This window comes from Danio rerio, chromosome 17, assembly GCF_049306965.1.
Source record: "Danio rerio strain Tuebingen ecotype United States chromosome 17, GRCz12tu, whole genome shotgun sequence".
In the NCBI taxonomy this organism is placed as follows: Eukaryota; Metazoa; Chordata; class Actinopteri; order Cypriniformes; family Danionidae; genus Danio; species Danio rerio.
Genome location: NC_133192.1, coordinates 13,284,613 through 13,300,141, shown reverse-complemented (window position 1 = coordinate 13,300,141; position 15,529 = coordinate 13,284,613). Strand labels below are relative to the sequence as shown.

General features: G+C 36.1%; 1 protein-coding gene across 1 annotated transcript in view; it reads right to left on the bottom strand.

Moving 5' to 3' along the window:
- The window catches only part of cnsta (consortin, connexin sorting protein a), a 59,968-nt gene that overhangs the window by 36,869 nt on the left and 7,570 nt on the right, over positions 1 to 15,529 (bottom strand). The window contains exons 2-3 of the mRNA XM_692809.9: positions 9,837 to 10,216; positions 2,636 to 2,778 (exon numbers count right to left, since the gene is read on the bottom strand). Of these exons, the coding sequence (XP_697901.4) occupies positions 2,636 to 2,778; positions 9,837 to 10,176 (483 nt within the window). The 5' untranslated portion in view covers positions 10,177 to 10,216. The remainder of the gene's footprint in view (positions 1 to 2,635; positions 2,779 to 9,836; positions 10,217 to 15,529) is intronic.

Here is a 15,529-nt window from a genome sequence, read left to right as displayed (position 1 = left end):
CAGCAATTTACATGATTCAGCAAGTCTTTAGATGTTGGGTATCATTTTGCAAACAAGTTTTTGTTAAGTCAAAGCTGGCATGATGGAATAAACAATACTAAGTGCAAAAAATGCAAGTTTAATATTGAACAAAAATGTTTAACAGTTTTTTATTTAATTATATTAATGCTTTTAATGGTTGTTTCATTATCATATTTATTATATGCATTATGTTGGGCAACACAGTGGCTTAATGGTCAGTACTGTCAGCTCACACCAAGAAGGACGCTGGTTTAAGGCCCGGTTGGGTCAGTTGGCATATCTGTGTGGAGTTTGCATGTTTTTCCATGTTGGCATGGGTTACCTCTGGGTGCTCCAGTTTGAGTAAGGTGAAGCTGCAGGCCCGTAGACCCAACTGCACGCTCAGACCTGCACTTTCAGACCTATGGTTTTCTCAGACAGTGCCACCTGCTGTTGGGTTGGTGAATCGGCAGGTACGGAGACCCAACCTCACGCTCAGACCAGCCCTCTCTAGCAAGTAGCAACATCAGACACGCGAGTAAGGTTATTGATTTCATTAAAGCGATTCCTGAAAATGACCAGGTTTTATGGCATAAATCAATGTGATGTAAAATATTACACTAACAAACAATTATTTCAGTGTTTGATTTGATCAAAATTAGTGTCAAAACAGCATTATTTTATGATATTTACAGCTTGCTCTTATTCATTCATTCATTTTCTTTTTAGCTTAGTCCCTTTATTAATCCAGGGTCACCACAGTGGAATAACCGCCAACTTATCCAGCACGTTTTTTTACCCAGCGGATTGCCTTTCAGCCACAACCCATCTCTGGGAAACATCCATGCACATTCATTCACACTCATACACTACAGACAATTAATCCAACCCAGTTCACCTGTACCGCATGTCTTTGGACTGTGGGAGAGCACCTGGAGGAAAACCCACACGAATGCAGGGAGAACATGCAAACTCCATACAGAAATGCCAACCGGCCCAGCCGAGGCTCGAACCAGCGACCTTCTTGCTGTGAGGCGACAGCACTACCTACTGTGCCACTGCATCGCCCTCAGCTTGCTCTTATTTTCAAGTGGTGCTCACTGCAGAGCCATTTGGGCGAGCTGAGCTCCAAAGGCTGCATACATTTCCACTGATTTTTGCTCGAGAAATGAAAAATCTCCCCAACAGGAATGTAAAGCATTCATTTTATTTAATGTTATTTTCTACATAAAAATATTATCCCGTTTTTTTTTCCACCATTTTTCTCTGCATTGTTTACAGCTTAATGACTTGTAGGACCTTATGGAAAAGTACACAAAAATAAAGTTTGTTGTGAGAAAATACACTCTCGCATCGTACTATCATTTACTGTATGTAAAGAAACTTATTGTATATGAAGATAATCATCATTCCCTCAACTCAATACTAAACAGTGATAAATCCTTAACATCTTAAGGCCCGAGGTGTTTTTTACATGGATTTTTTTTATTTCTCTTTGCTATTTGGGCTTATTGGAACCTACTTAGAATAAAAACCTAAGTATCATCTTTTAATATGATGTACTTTTAGAAAGAAATCGTGGTCCGAATTTACATAAAACACTTTTTTTCCTGTGATGCATATTTAACAGATTTTTTTTTTTAAACGTTTCGACTATCAGAGAGCAAAAACAACATTTTGTGCCCATTTTGGACAGTTAAAATAGTGTTTGGGACATTTCATATGCTGCAAAACAGTTGCAGAATGACACTGTATATGTCTGTAACAAAATATACAACATTTAAAGTATCTTAAATAACCACTGAAGAGCTAAAATGTGCTGTCTATGTATGAGGCCACTAAGCCCTAAGAGGTTAAAGATTAAAAAAACAAACAATAAATGACTGAAAATAGTGAAGTAACTGAACAATAACTATTTACAAATAAAATGAATAAAAATACAACAGAAATAATGCTTTAACTCAAAATCTAGTATGTTTAATATTCATAATAATGTATTCAATCATAGCGTAACATTTTAAAGTAAAAAAATAGTTTAAGTTAAATTTTATAAGCAGCTGAATTCAGGTTAGTCGATATTTTAAACAGCAGGTGGCACTGTCTGAGAAATCGATAGGTCTGGAAGTGCAGGTCTAGCCGTCTGAGCATGCAGTTGGGTCTCCGGGGCAGCAGTTTCACAATGTTAGCCGGTTTACCACACAGTACAAAGAAATGCACTATAGGTGAATTGAATAAACTAAATTGGCCGTAGTATATGTGTGTTAATGAGTGTGTATGGATGTTTCCCAGTACTGGGTTGCAGCTGGAAGGGCATAACCACTAAGGCACTGTACTGAGCCACTGTGTCACCCCGGCTTTCAACATTCTTCCAACGGAAGAAAGAAATGCATAAAAGTTTAGAACCAGTGTAGGTAAAGTGTAAGTAAATACTGAAGAAATGTGCACTTTTGGGTGAACTATTCCTTTAAGCGCAATGTGAAAAGCCAATTAGAAACAGACAAGTATGTGCTAATGAATGACCTGTGAAAAATGACGATGAGTAGTTCTTCTCTCACATTGATTTGTTAAGCGTATATGGTTTGACACTTCCGTTGGAGAAGGGGAAAAACATACAGACGGAGAGGAGATACAGGACCTGATGGAGACACTGTGGCAGTAGAGGATGATCTCCCTGCTCTTGGAGCTCCTGTAGAGATGCGGTCAGAGAGAGACTGAAGCCCTGCGGTGAAGCGCTGTCACTGTGTGGAGGATCTTCAGGACTCAGCAGACCCTCGGACACTGAAAGACAAACAGCACACACACTACTCTTTAAACCAGTGCGGATGCACATATAGTGACACCAACTACATTTCAGCATTTATCACTAACAGAGAGACAAATAGGTTTATTTTTACATATACATTTAAAGGTTTCACTTTAGTGGACTTTTTTTTGGCTTTTTTTTAGTTTTTTTTTATACTTTTTCAGTTTTTTTTTTTTTTTAGGTGAGAATGTAGCCGTTTAGATTGCAACTATGCAGTTTATTTATAAGATTTTGCCAGTAACATCACACAAAGGCCTCTTCTCTCTTCACCTTTGTGTATTACTCCGCATACATACAGCCAGCAACAAGCAGAGAGACACTACAGTTTGACAAATATTACTGCTGTTAGACAGTAAAATGTACTTCTGAGGCTTTTTAAGTCGAGAATGTAGTTATTTAGATTGCAACTATGCAGTTTATTTGTAAGAATAGTGGCTATTTTAAAATATTTACAATTTTTGAGAGCTCGTCGGCGGCCATTAGCCTGCCATAGTGTAGTAAAGCAAAGATGGTTGACATTTTCTATGTACAAGATGACGAGAGAACCGCATAATAAGCCCTTACGCTTAAAATATTTTAACAGTTTGATTTCTAACTACAGCTGGTCAAATCATTATTAAACTGGTAAGCATACCTGCCAACACTTCCGTTTTTCATGGAATATCCTGTACTTCAGACCAATCTCCAGCAACCATCCCGTTTTTTTATTTCTTCCGGAAAACTCCCGTAATTTCACCCACCCCCCTCTTTGGTACAGTCTGTAAACACCCCTGGGTCCCCAACTTTGGTACAGTACCCGATCAAGCGGCTGCCCAAAACCAGCTGCATCCTATCCCTGTTCTCAACAGTGTCAGAGACCTCACCCCCGAACACAATAAAAAAAATTTGGTCCCACTTCATATTAAGTGGCCTTAACTAATATGTACTTACACAGGAATTAATAGTTTGTTACAATGTACTTATTGTGTAAATACATGTATTTGTTGTGTACTTATGCTTGATTAAATACCTGTATGTAAATACATCTGTAATTAACTTCTGTAATTACATTAGTGTATACACTGCTGACCATTCCCTACACCTTAACCCACCCATAAACCTACCCACACCACCAAACCGGTCCCTAACCCAACCCCTATCCCAACTCAAGAGCACCACAAGTGTTCTCAAATACTTTATGAACAAAGTAAGTACATTGTATTTATTTTTTGACGTAAGTACATAGTAGTTAAGGACACTTATTATAAAGTGGGACCAAAATTTCTTAGAATAAAAATGATTTTTTTCTGTTTCCATGAAGTTACCCAACTGATATTAAATTTAACTTTTATTACTGATACTAACCCTAAAATATTTAAAACGTGTACAGTACAGCACATCTTACATATTTCTTTAAGCTTAGCTGAGTGACTGCACCCAGTATTTGTGCATCAACACCGATATCTCACTCCAGAGGCTGACCTGTATTATTCATGACACTCAAACCAGTCTGAAAAGCTGCTTGTCAACATTGAGACCCAGTCACTCACTCTGCTGCCAAAAACAGAAACACAAGTCTAGCACTATTACTCAGAGTACCTGAATCCACCAGACAAAAGAAATGCTACTCCACCCTCAGTCTGCTCAAGCTCACAACAAACACATCTACGCAAACTATTACAAGTGCCTCTATTTTGATGGAAACTAGAATTCTTCTACAATAGATTTATATGCATACAAGTACAAAAATACTGTCAAACAATTGGATTTGATTAATTTGAATATTAGCCTGTCTAAACTCCGCCTTTCTAAACTCTATCCTGCTCTGCTGTACTCTTATTGGTCAAATCACAGCTCAGTGTGTTGCGATTGGTCTACACAGATTATAGCACGTGTCAGAAAAGAAACACCCAAGAAGTGTAGAAACTAAGAGTTTCCTTCTCTCAGCAATTGTAACTGCATAGAATAAGGATTCTGTTGATTTTACTTCTTCATTTCAAAACATTGAACAATGAATTGAATGAAACATTGGATCTAATAATTCATAATCACTTTTTAACAGCATGCAAGCCTTAATGCTATCTTCGTGGAGATCTCACAATAAAATACAAACTTAAATTCAAATTAGCACAAGATCAAAACAAACTCAGTTCATACTTTCTAAAAATAGACCAGTGAAACAGTTTCTGAATTAAATAGATATTTTGTTCAATATATCTCTAATCTTATAACTATAGTTAATAGGGGTAAGACGAGATCTGCTTTCCCCGGACAGCATAAAGGAGTTTTCTTTCCATTTGGTGTGCGGTATCAAACTCCATTTAAAAAAAGGTCTATACTAGTCCTTACTTCATATTCCCATTCAGTAGTCCAGAGTTTGTCAAGTGGCATGAATGAAATCTTGCTGAAAGTGAAACTGCTGAACTATTTAAAATGAAATATCCATATTTATTTACATTTGAATTTACATTTAATTTTACATGTGAAGTCAGTCAGTAGAGTTTATAGCTAATTTTTTTTGGGGGGGGGGGGGGGGGGTGGGGGGGTGCAGATTAGAATTAATCAAAATAGAAGTAAAATAACAAAAATAAAATTCATTACGAGTTTTTCAAAAAAGCACCTACATTGGTTTGTATTTTGTGATTTTTTTTCTATTTAAAGGGCACATAGTTTACCCCTTTTTATGATTTAATATTAATATTATGGCTAATATTAATATAATAATAATAATAATAATAATAATAATAATAATAATAATTATTATTATTATTATTATTATTATTATTAATTTTATGGAGTGTGCCAGTTTAGGTTCAGTTCAAAACACAATTCAGGTTTTTTTATTATAATGTGTTATAACTTATTTTGGGTGTGTGTACATAGCTCGCTGTTTCAGGGGTGTGTTGCTTCACATGAAAATTAGTTTCAAATTCCCGCCCAACATAACAAGGAGGCGGAGCCAAGAGCTCCCCCCTCTGTGTTTGGCAACAGACAGAGAGAAGCAGCATGACAGCCGTCGACTTGAAGCGCCGTTGTGTGTACCCTGATAGAAACCTATGTTTAGAATTCTAAAATGCATGGCGCTGAGCGTCGCTTTTGGTGTGCGACCTGCAGGCAAGTTTGTTATTTTATTTCCAATGGAGCGACACTCACGTGAGGCAACCTGCTTGCACTTTCCAGCTGCACCTAGTTAAGATCACACTCACAGGGAGCTTCTGTGACCGCGAGACATGCAAACGGCTGAAGTTTAAGGTGAACGCAATGAAAAGTACACTAGTTTGCAGACCTACCTACAAACAAACTAAGTTACAAACAATAATTCCGATTACAGCGATCATGTGGTGAATGTTGATCTTGTGTTGATCCCAATGAGCCTTACATCTAAAAATGGAGCAGGGGTGTTCCTTTAGTGACACCGCTTTGACTCGCATGCTGAAAATGAGGGATGTGAAACAACAAACTGAGGATATGTTGATGCGCGCAGCTGTCAGTCAATATTAGTGGGCGGGGGGACCACACTCCTACGTCAAGTTACGGTCGATCTAAAAACTGCTCCAATTGGTCCGTTTCTATGTTGTTGAATTAAAAAAAAAAGGACTGGGTGTGTTTATATCACCCCAATATGACGATCTATACACTATATCTACACAGATGTCTGTCCAAACAGCTTGAAAAGTAGATTTTTACCATAGGAGCCCTTTAATAAAAATCTATTTTTCTTTTTTATATTAGCAAATATTTTGGAGTGTTTGCCGGACTTTAACTGCATAAAATTAATCAAAATAAAAGTAAAATAACATTCACTATAATTAAATTTTTAAAAGCATCTAAACTGTTTTTGCATTTTGTGATTTTTTTTCAGAGGATTTCTGAAAAATACAGTAAAAATTCCATCTCGTTCTCATGAACCCAACCTCGAGTCTCATCTCGTTTCGTAGTGTCTTGTCACATACCTCACATCACACAAGGTACGCATACAAAACTGTCTGTTTAGTATTGTGAAAAGGCAAAGCCGAATATCTGTGGTTAAAGTGCCACCCAGCGGTCAAAAGCTGCTGGTGCACCAATTGCCGCCGTCGCCGCGGTATGAATGGCGGCAAAAGGAACACATTGAAGTAGTAACATCTGTATTAGGAAAGATTTAACACTGTAAAAAGCAATTAGTTAAGAGGTGTGTAAACCCATTGCTTTTAAAGCGATTAGTTGAATTTATTTAAAGTTGCTTTTAAAGCAATTAGCTGACTTTACTTTAAAAAGTGATATATATGATATATGGTATGTAAAATAATAGATATATGGACATCACAGTGGCACAATTGCCTCACAGCAAGAAGGTAGCTGGTTTGAGCCTCGGCTGGGTCAGTTGGCATTTCTGTGTGGAGTTTGCATGTTCTCCCCGTGTTCACGTGGGTTTCCTCCAGGTGCTCTGGTTTCCCCCACAAGTCCAAAGACATGCGGTACAGGTGAATTGGGTAGCTAAATTGTCCATGTGTGTGAATGAGAGTGTATGGATATTTCCCAGTGATGGGTTGCAGCTTTAAGAACATCCACTGTGTAAAACATGTGCTGGATAAGTTGCCGGTTCATTTCGCTGTGGCGAACCTAGATTAAAAAAGGGACTACTCTGAAAAGAAAATGAATGAATGAATAAATAAGTAAATATAAAAATGTAAAAACTTACCTAATAACTTAAAAAAAACAAAGTTACAATAGGCTTACTCATTTTTTTAAAGTACTAATTGATTGTATTGGTGTGCTAAAGGATTACTCATTTAGTTTACTACTGATTCTCTTATAATACTTCAGTGTCAGGATCTCTAGCAAATGACAAGCTCTTCAAAAATTCTCAATATAGCAGATGAGACAAAAAAAAAAAAAAAACGAGCAGATTAAGTCTTAGGCGAGTTAACGAGTTGTTTTTGCAAGAGAACTGTGACAGTACATTCACACACACATGCACTGACACACAGCTCAACTATTTGACTCTTCTTAATTACAAACAGTCCAAATAGTTTCTTAATTGTGCAGTCCAACAGTGGCACTGTGAGATGTTTTGAGATTGATTAACTGATTCTGTTAGCAGCTTTCTCCAATCTGTTTGAATTAAAAGTTTTAGTTCAATTTACTTGATAGCAAAATCTACTAATATTGTTACTTAATAAAAAGATTAACGACAGCATAATACTTCATACTTATATATCGTTCACTAAACATTTAAATGAGCTTCCATTTTTATATTTGATATTTTATTTTTAAATTATATTTTTGAAATTCCCTTTTGTGTTTGTCTGATTTTTTTATATTTTAGTTTTAGTTTATTTAAATTCCAGCTTAAATTAGATGAATTTTAGTTTCTTAAAATACATTTACATATTCTTAAATGAATTTATTTTAGATTCCTTGCCAAGTCAACACTTTAAAATATCCTTTTTTTGCTAAATTATTAGAGCATTTTTTTTTGTTTTTCTTCGAGAATTTCATAAACACAAGAAAACAAGTCATATACAGTTTTTACTATTTACAATAAGCTATTGTTTTTACATTTGTATTTTTTTTTTATTTGCATATTTATTTTTTTAGTTTTAGCATTTTAAATTTGAAGCTTAAGTAATTGTATAAAATTAAATACTAATAAAAAAAACCATTAAATATATAATTAAATAACAATAAAAAATAAAAATAAAAATGCAGATTATAAAACACATTTTTAGATAATAGGCTAATTTTAATTTAATTTTTAGCCATTTTACATGCTTTTATTTCTGTTATAAAGTTTTTGTTTTTAAATTTAGCTTGGGTATATCTTTCTATTTTAGTCATTTTAAAACCACCAAAAAGCTTAGGAGCAGGGGGAGATGGTAGTGGAATTCCAGGAGTTTTCCGGGAGACAGAAAAATACGTGAGATGGGTCTGAAATACAAGAGACTCCCGGGAAAAACGGGAGTGTTGACAGGTATGGGTCAGTAGAATGTTTAAATGTTTTAAAATAAGCTTCTCCTGCTCACCAAGGCTGCATTTATTATATCATAAATACAGTACATATTGTAAAATTGTGCAATGTCTTTGCGCTATAAAATAACTGTTCAAATGTAGTTTAGTATTTATTCCAGTGATTTTAAAGATGAATTTTCAGCTTCATTACTCCAGTCTTCAGAGTCACATGATCCTTCAGAAAACACTCTAATATTAATATATATTACTGTTGTTCTTATTAATAATGGTAATAGTAACAAAAGCAATAATGACTGGAGTAATAATTTTATTTGAAGCTGCATACAATAAAAAAAGTAGTAATTTAAAATTGTAAGCAAATATTTAACAATTAATTTTTTTTTACATGTAATAAATTTCACCTTGATGAACTGAATAATTTTCCTTAAAGAAAATATGAAAAAAATTAATAAAACAACAAGTCAAATGATTGGGCTCAGACCACGCACACACACACTCAAATTTAGTTATACTACAATTGTATTTTTTTTTTATAAAAAAGGTAGATATTACAATTATGTTTGGCTTTTAACACATTATTTAAAATACTATATGTGGCTTAAAAATTGCTATTAACTTTTTTGGTGGGGCCAGTGTAAATTTTGGCAGGGCAAGTTAAAATCTGAACCACTGGCCTTATCAGGCCAGTAGAAAAAAAATCACTAGCGTTGAACCCTGGAGTAGCCCCTCCCCTTTTAAAAAAGCAGCCAATAGAGTTTCGTTTTATCACAGCTCTGCCAGTGAGAGTGGTTGAGCTCAAGCACAGCAAGTGAAATGCTAATGAGAAATGTCTTAAAGGGGTGCGGCATGTCAGACACTAGAGAGCATTTGATTGGTCAAGATTAGATGAGAAACAGAAGTATGAGGTGACGTGAAAAAAAGTGTTGATCCATTTGGGCAAAAGTGACAATCTACAAGATTTACATGCTTACATTTGTTTAATATCTAACGCAAATTTTGTCACTGCTTTGGAGCACACTAGATAAAAGATATCCTTGAAGACTAACATACTGATACTACATCTATCAAGGTTTCTTTCCACACTGTTGTCTCTGTAAGTTACCTGTGGGGCTGGGACTGGGTGTTGGAGAGTCTCGGATGTGTCCATCCAGCTCTGGAGAGAACGCACCACTGTTACTGTCCACCTCCTCTTCATCTTCCTCCTCTTCATCCTCCACCTTGGAACTGTCGTACTCCTCATCGTCTCCATTGTTGTTAGTGAGCTCCGGCCGGAGGGGCCCGTGTCCACCTCTGGGCCCCTGCTCCACCTCATCGGCCTCTTCCAGCAGCCGGTTGTGGTTGTCATCAGGGCTGCGGAAGGACTCAGAGCAGCTCTGTAGCTCCGGCTCAGTCGCTCCTCCTCTCCTTACAGGGCCGTCGCTCTGCCACTGACCGTCATCCATCAAGATCCGCTCAGGCACTGGACGCCGCTCCGCTCTGCCTCTGGGAGACACAGAATAATCAGGAACAGTAAAGAAATAGCCGGCCTTTAACTGAACTGACTCATAGTTCAGCAGTAATTGTGCTTCAGGCTTTCTGAGAGCAGTGCATGAATCACACCACTTGAAATTTGTATTGGGTTTGTTCTGCATTTGCTTACAGCTTTAATACTAGTAAGAGGGCTAATAAACGAAAAAAGAATGTTTTGTGCAAATGCTTTTGGTCAGGTAATCAGATATTTAGCATTATTAATTTCTTTAGTATTATTTCATATGTTATTATCAGAGAATTCATTTTTTAACAAGTAAAATAGCTAAAATGGCAGTGCGATATGGCTGTACATCAGCACTGGTAGGAGGCGTGCATTGCCTTAAGGGGGTCACACACAAGAAGTGTCGCTCGGTGACACGCAGCTTCATGCATTTCAGAATTCTAAACATAGGTTTCTATCAGGGTACACACACCGGCGCCGCAAGTCGGCGGCTGTCGGCAGCTCCCAGCCACGACTCGGGACACTGTTCATATTTCTGCCGCGCCACAAAGCGCCATCTAATTAGTTTCATTTTAAATAGCATGCAGATTTAAGCGTCTGGTGTGCGATACCTTCAACTGTCATGTGCGCACAGTGTCGTGGTGCTGAGCGGCGTATCTGGTGTGTGACGCCCTTTAGTGTCCCACCAGTGCTGATATACAGCCATATCGCACTGATATTTGGCTTATATAACAGTTTGACTGCATAATTGTGTGTATAAAAAAGAAAATCAAACAGAGAGAGTCTAAAAAACCTTATGTAAGAGGAACTACTTTTTTCCGCCATCTGCTGTTCTGACTTCAGCTGCAGATGTGAAGGAATGGCAAAAGAAAGTAGTTCCTCATACAAAAGGATATTTAGACTGTCTGTGTTTGACTTTTTTTTTTCTATACAAAATTGTGCCGTCAAACTGTTATATAAACGCAATATCACACACTCGTAGCAGTGCAATATGGCTCTATATCGTCACTTGTAGGACATTAAGGGAATGCATGCCTCCCACGAGGCTGCCTTTATACAGCCATGTCGCTACTAGCATATTGCTCATATACATATACAGTTGAAGTCAGAATTATTAGCCCCCCTGAATTATTAACGCCCCTGTTTATTTTTTTCAACAATTTCTTTTTAATGGAGGGAAGATCGTTTCAGCACATAAGCATAAACAGGCTGCGTAAAAAACAGGCTGGAAAAATTGGTGGTTCATTCCGCTGTGGCGACCCCGGATTATTCAGGGACTAAGCCGAAAAGAAAATGAACGAATAATTCATAACAAATGTTTCAACTACCTGACCCGAATGGTTTTAGTTTTACCAATAACCAAATCATAAATAAAAATACCGTTACACATAAATTACTACCTGTCAATCACTTTGGCATGAAGAGATAGAGTGATCTGTGTCATTATAATGGCTTCAACAAACTTGGATGGTAAAAAAGGTGCACAATCAACAGGAACCAACCAACAGTGTCTGAGGTTTTCACTTAAATTACTAAGAAAAGCGTAAAAGGAAAAAATTGAAGCAGTGTACTGACACTGACACATTACCTGATGGATTCAAAAGACCGAAGAGTCATTAGATACTGGAGACAAGATTAATTAAATATCACATTTAACAACTATAATGAGACGTAATCTAGCGGTACATCCTTGATAAACTGTGTATTTTTCGTGAGCGGGTTGCTGCTGCGACAAGGGCGAGGTGAAGGATCGCGATAAAGGTTCAGCATCGTGATGTCTATCGGCCTTCAGCGATGGAATCGTATATTGACCCCACCCTATTCTGAAAAATTTCCCCCCTTTATTTATTTAAAAAATAAATTTTTACATAGATGTATACATGATAATTTTTTTCTAAATGAAAATGAGATGTTTTTGTTTGTATGTTTGTTTATTTATTGCCACATTTACAACTTCTGAATAAAACGAGATGTTTTAGTTTCAATTTAATTTAATCCTTTTAACATTTAACGCTCATTTCATTTAACAAAAGTGATTTAAGCTTCATGGTTTCCATTTTAGCTTTAAGCTACGGTAACTTTAAAAGCCCTGCTATGTAAATAAGTGTGTTATTATCATTATTTATTTACATATAAACTATAAAACACACCATTCTGTTGCAATGTGCAAGACAAACGCAGTACACAAATGCATCCTTATTAACCAGGGAACTGCATACATAAAAAACCTGTCTGTGTATATTGAGGACCTGATCCTGATGTTATTCAGAAGAGCAGACTGACTCACATTAGACCCCGGGTGTTTATACGCTTTTAAAAACACAGTGACTCAGTGAAGAGCGGACCATCAGATCTGTGCCTGCGGTGTGACCACCTACACACATCCAAAACACATCACGACAAGAGCCAGGTGAACCGCACACGACTGCTCAACACTTGTTTCTAGCAATTCGTCTTCAAAATATTTTCTGACCTCTGACCCACTTAAGATATAAACGCATAAAATTAAATTAGCGATGCAGCGATATATATATATTTTTTGTGTTTAATTCTGATTGCAGATGTGTTAATAAATTCTGTCAATTTTAATATGTACATAACCTTTATTAGGGGTTGAATGTTCACAAAATTGTCAGTTTGGTTCATTTTACGGTTTTCAATTTTTTGAATTACATTGTAAAATAATAATAAAATTAATAATAATAATAATAATAATAATAATAATAATAATAATAATAATCTATTGCACGGGTACCCAAACTGTTTTGTATGAAGGGCCAAAAACCAAATATCATTGATAGGTGTGAGCCGAAGATAAATATACCAAACTATTTTATTTCCCAATATTTTAAAATAAATAGAAAACATTGCTTTGAATCGTATTAACTAACGCAGTTTAACCAATTCATGAAAACTTACTGCAATAAAAACAAAAACAATTACATTTCTCAGTAGAGTTCAATGCTGAATACCCTACTCAAGCAGAATATTGCCTTGATTTGCTCACTACAGTCTCTGCATTGTCCTCTTTCCGTCAGCTGACAGTATTTACATTTTAAACTAAATGACAGCATTTTAATTAAAACATTTTCAGTAAACTTTTTGTAGCTTACCAATAAAACAAACAAATAAAAGAGAACATTATTTGAAAGACAATCTCTACCTTGCCAACATTCACCCTCTCTTCTCAGATGGGATGGCGGGCCAAATCAAAGGTTACCATGGGCCAACTTTGGCCTGCGAGCCACAGTTTGGGGATCTCTGCCCTATTGTAACACTTAAATACCATTTAGAAATACTATATATCAGCATAAAACACATGGCCTTATAATCTACAGTATTTTTTATCGTTTACAGTAATTAAAACGTTTTTAAGGACATGTGTTACAATTTAAGTCTTAAAAGTTCGGTATGTAGTTAGTTTGACACCCAATAACTGAACTAGTTATTGCACCCCTGATCCAAAACACACGCAAGCGCAGGTTGCCAGATTGACGACATTAACAGCAAGCCTGACTACTGCGCCTAAAGGCTGATTTAAATTATATTCTAAATAAAAGCACTGGCACACGATAGAAGGAATATTTTCCATATTAAAGGGGTTTTTGTTCTAACCAACACCTAAAATTTATATTTTAGAAAAAGCTTCTATTTCTTGAAGCTGAACAACATAATAAACCATGATAACCTCAGGTACAACTCATGTGCTTTATTCAGTGTTAAATGCTAATAATGTGGATTTAAATACCATTTTACATCACATGTATTGCCATATACTGAAAAAAGCAGCATAGTTCACCTCAGATGTTGAAACTAAAATAAACCGTTTGAACTTCAGTACTGTGATTTAGTGCAAAGCAACACATATTAGTCATTCAGCATGTACATTTAATAATGCTAAATAAGTTTAATATGTATTAATTAGATTATAAACCTTACCATTTGGTTGAAATGCAGTGAGTGCACTATTGTGTGCTTCTGAAGGGCTGTATTTAAATTTCTGCCGTGTTTCGTCAGGTGCAAACAGCCAAATTTCCTAACACTTTTTTAAAATCAAGAAAAAAATTAATTTCTGCAAATCTCATAAGGTAGCATGTAGTCAGGACATGGGGTTACAATGTAAATTGCTCACCCAATGTTTACGTAATGTTTGTAATATTTATATTATTTGCTATTTAATAACCTTACGTGGAACTGTGAATCTGCGTCTCATTTCGGAGTCTGCTATTGTCCACCGGCGGTCACATTTCAGTTCAGGACGCATACTTTGAGTACCTTTCTGACTGAATGAAATACGCTGTTTTCCACAAAGCCAACCAGGGGTGCAGAAATATAATTAGCTAATAAGTGGCAGTGGGTGGGTTAAATGACCAAAACAAAGACAGCGTTCCAGCACGGAAAGCACATTTTTTAAAGCAGAATATTTGACTTCAGCATTGTTTTTCAGATAAACACGAATGTTCATTTAACATGTTTCTTAAATATCTGCAAACATATTATGGTAATTTTGTGCTTTAGAAGAATAAAATGTACACACAGCTCCTTTAGGGCTGGGACACACCAAGCCAAAGCCACACAGCTAGCGCTGAGAAAACCCAACTGTGTTGTTGCCTTAAGTAGACTCACATCTGGTTCCATCTGGACCGAAAAAAATTTGGTCAACAGCTCTCAAATATTAGCAGGAAAAGGGCGTTTTTCAAATTTCAGTAATGATTGGTACAGAACTTAATCCTTTTGTCAACCCTAGTCTGTAATAATCTGCAAGAAAAAAAACAGTTAAAGTACTATAGACTCTCAAAAGATATAGCAAATCAAGCAGAATTGAGCCTTCCCTGCTCACTAAGATCTTTCTATATGATTTAGCAGCTTACACATATTTTCCCATAGTTTAGACTGCATAAGCAGAGCAATGCATTGAATAAAAATGTGCAGAATTATTTTATTGTAATGTAGAAAATATAACAGAACTGCTGTAGTATGAAATGTTGAACAAGGAACAAAGTTACTGTAGTGATCAACTTACTGTAGTAATCCTTTTATTTCTGCATGGCACCTGTGCTGCAAGTCTATTGGTACATTTGTACTAGCCTAAGTTAACTCTCACTTTCTACTATCAAATTATTGCAATGCAGTTTTTATGCAGGTCTGGAACAGAAAATAAAATCAAAATAAAAAAACAGGTCCGATTTTTGGCCGGTCAATTTGTGTCACTACATAAATGTACATTATGATAATTATTCATGTTAATAACTGACACTTTAAAGAGCACAAACAGAAAAACAGAAGGTCTGTCACAACATGTCAAACATAAATTTGTGTCTGTG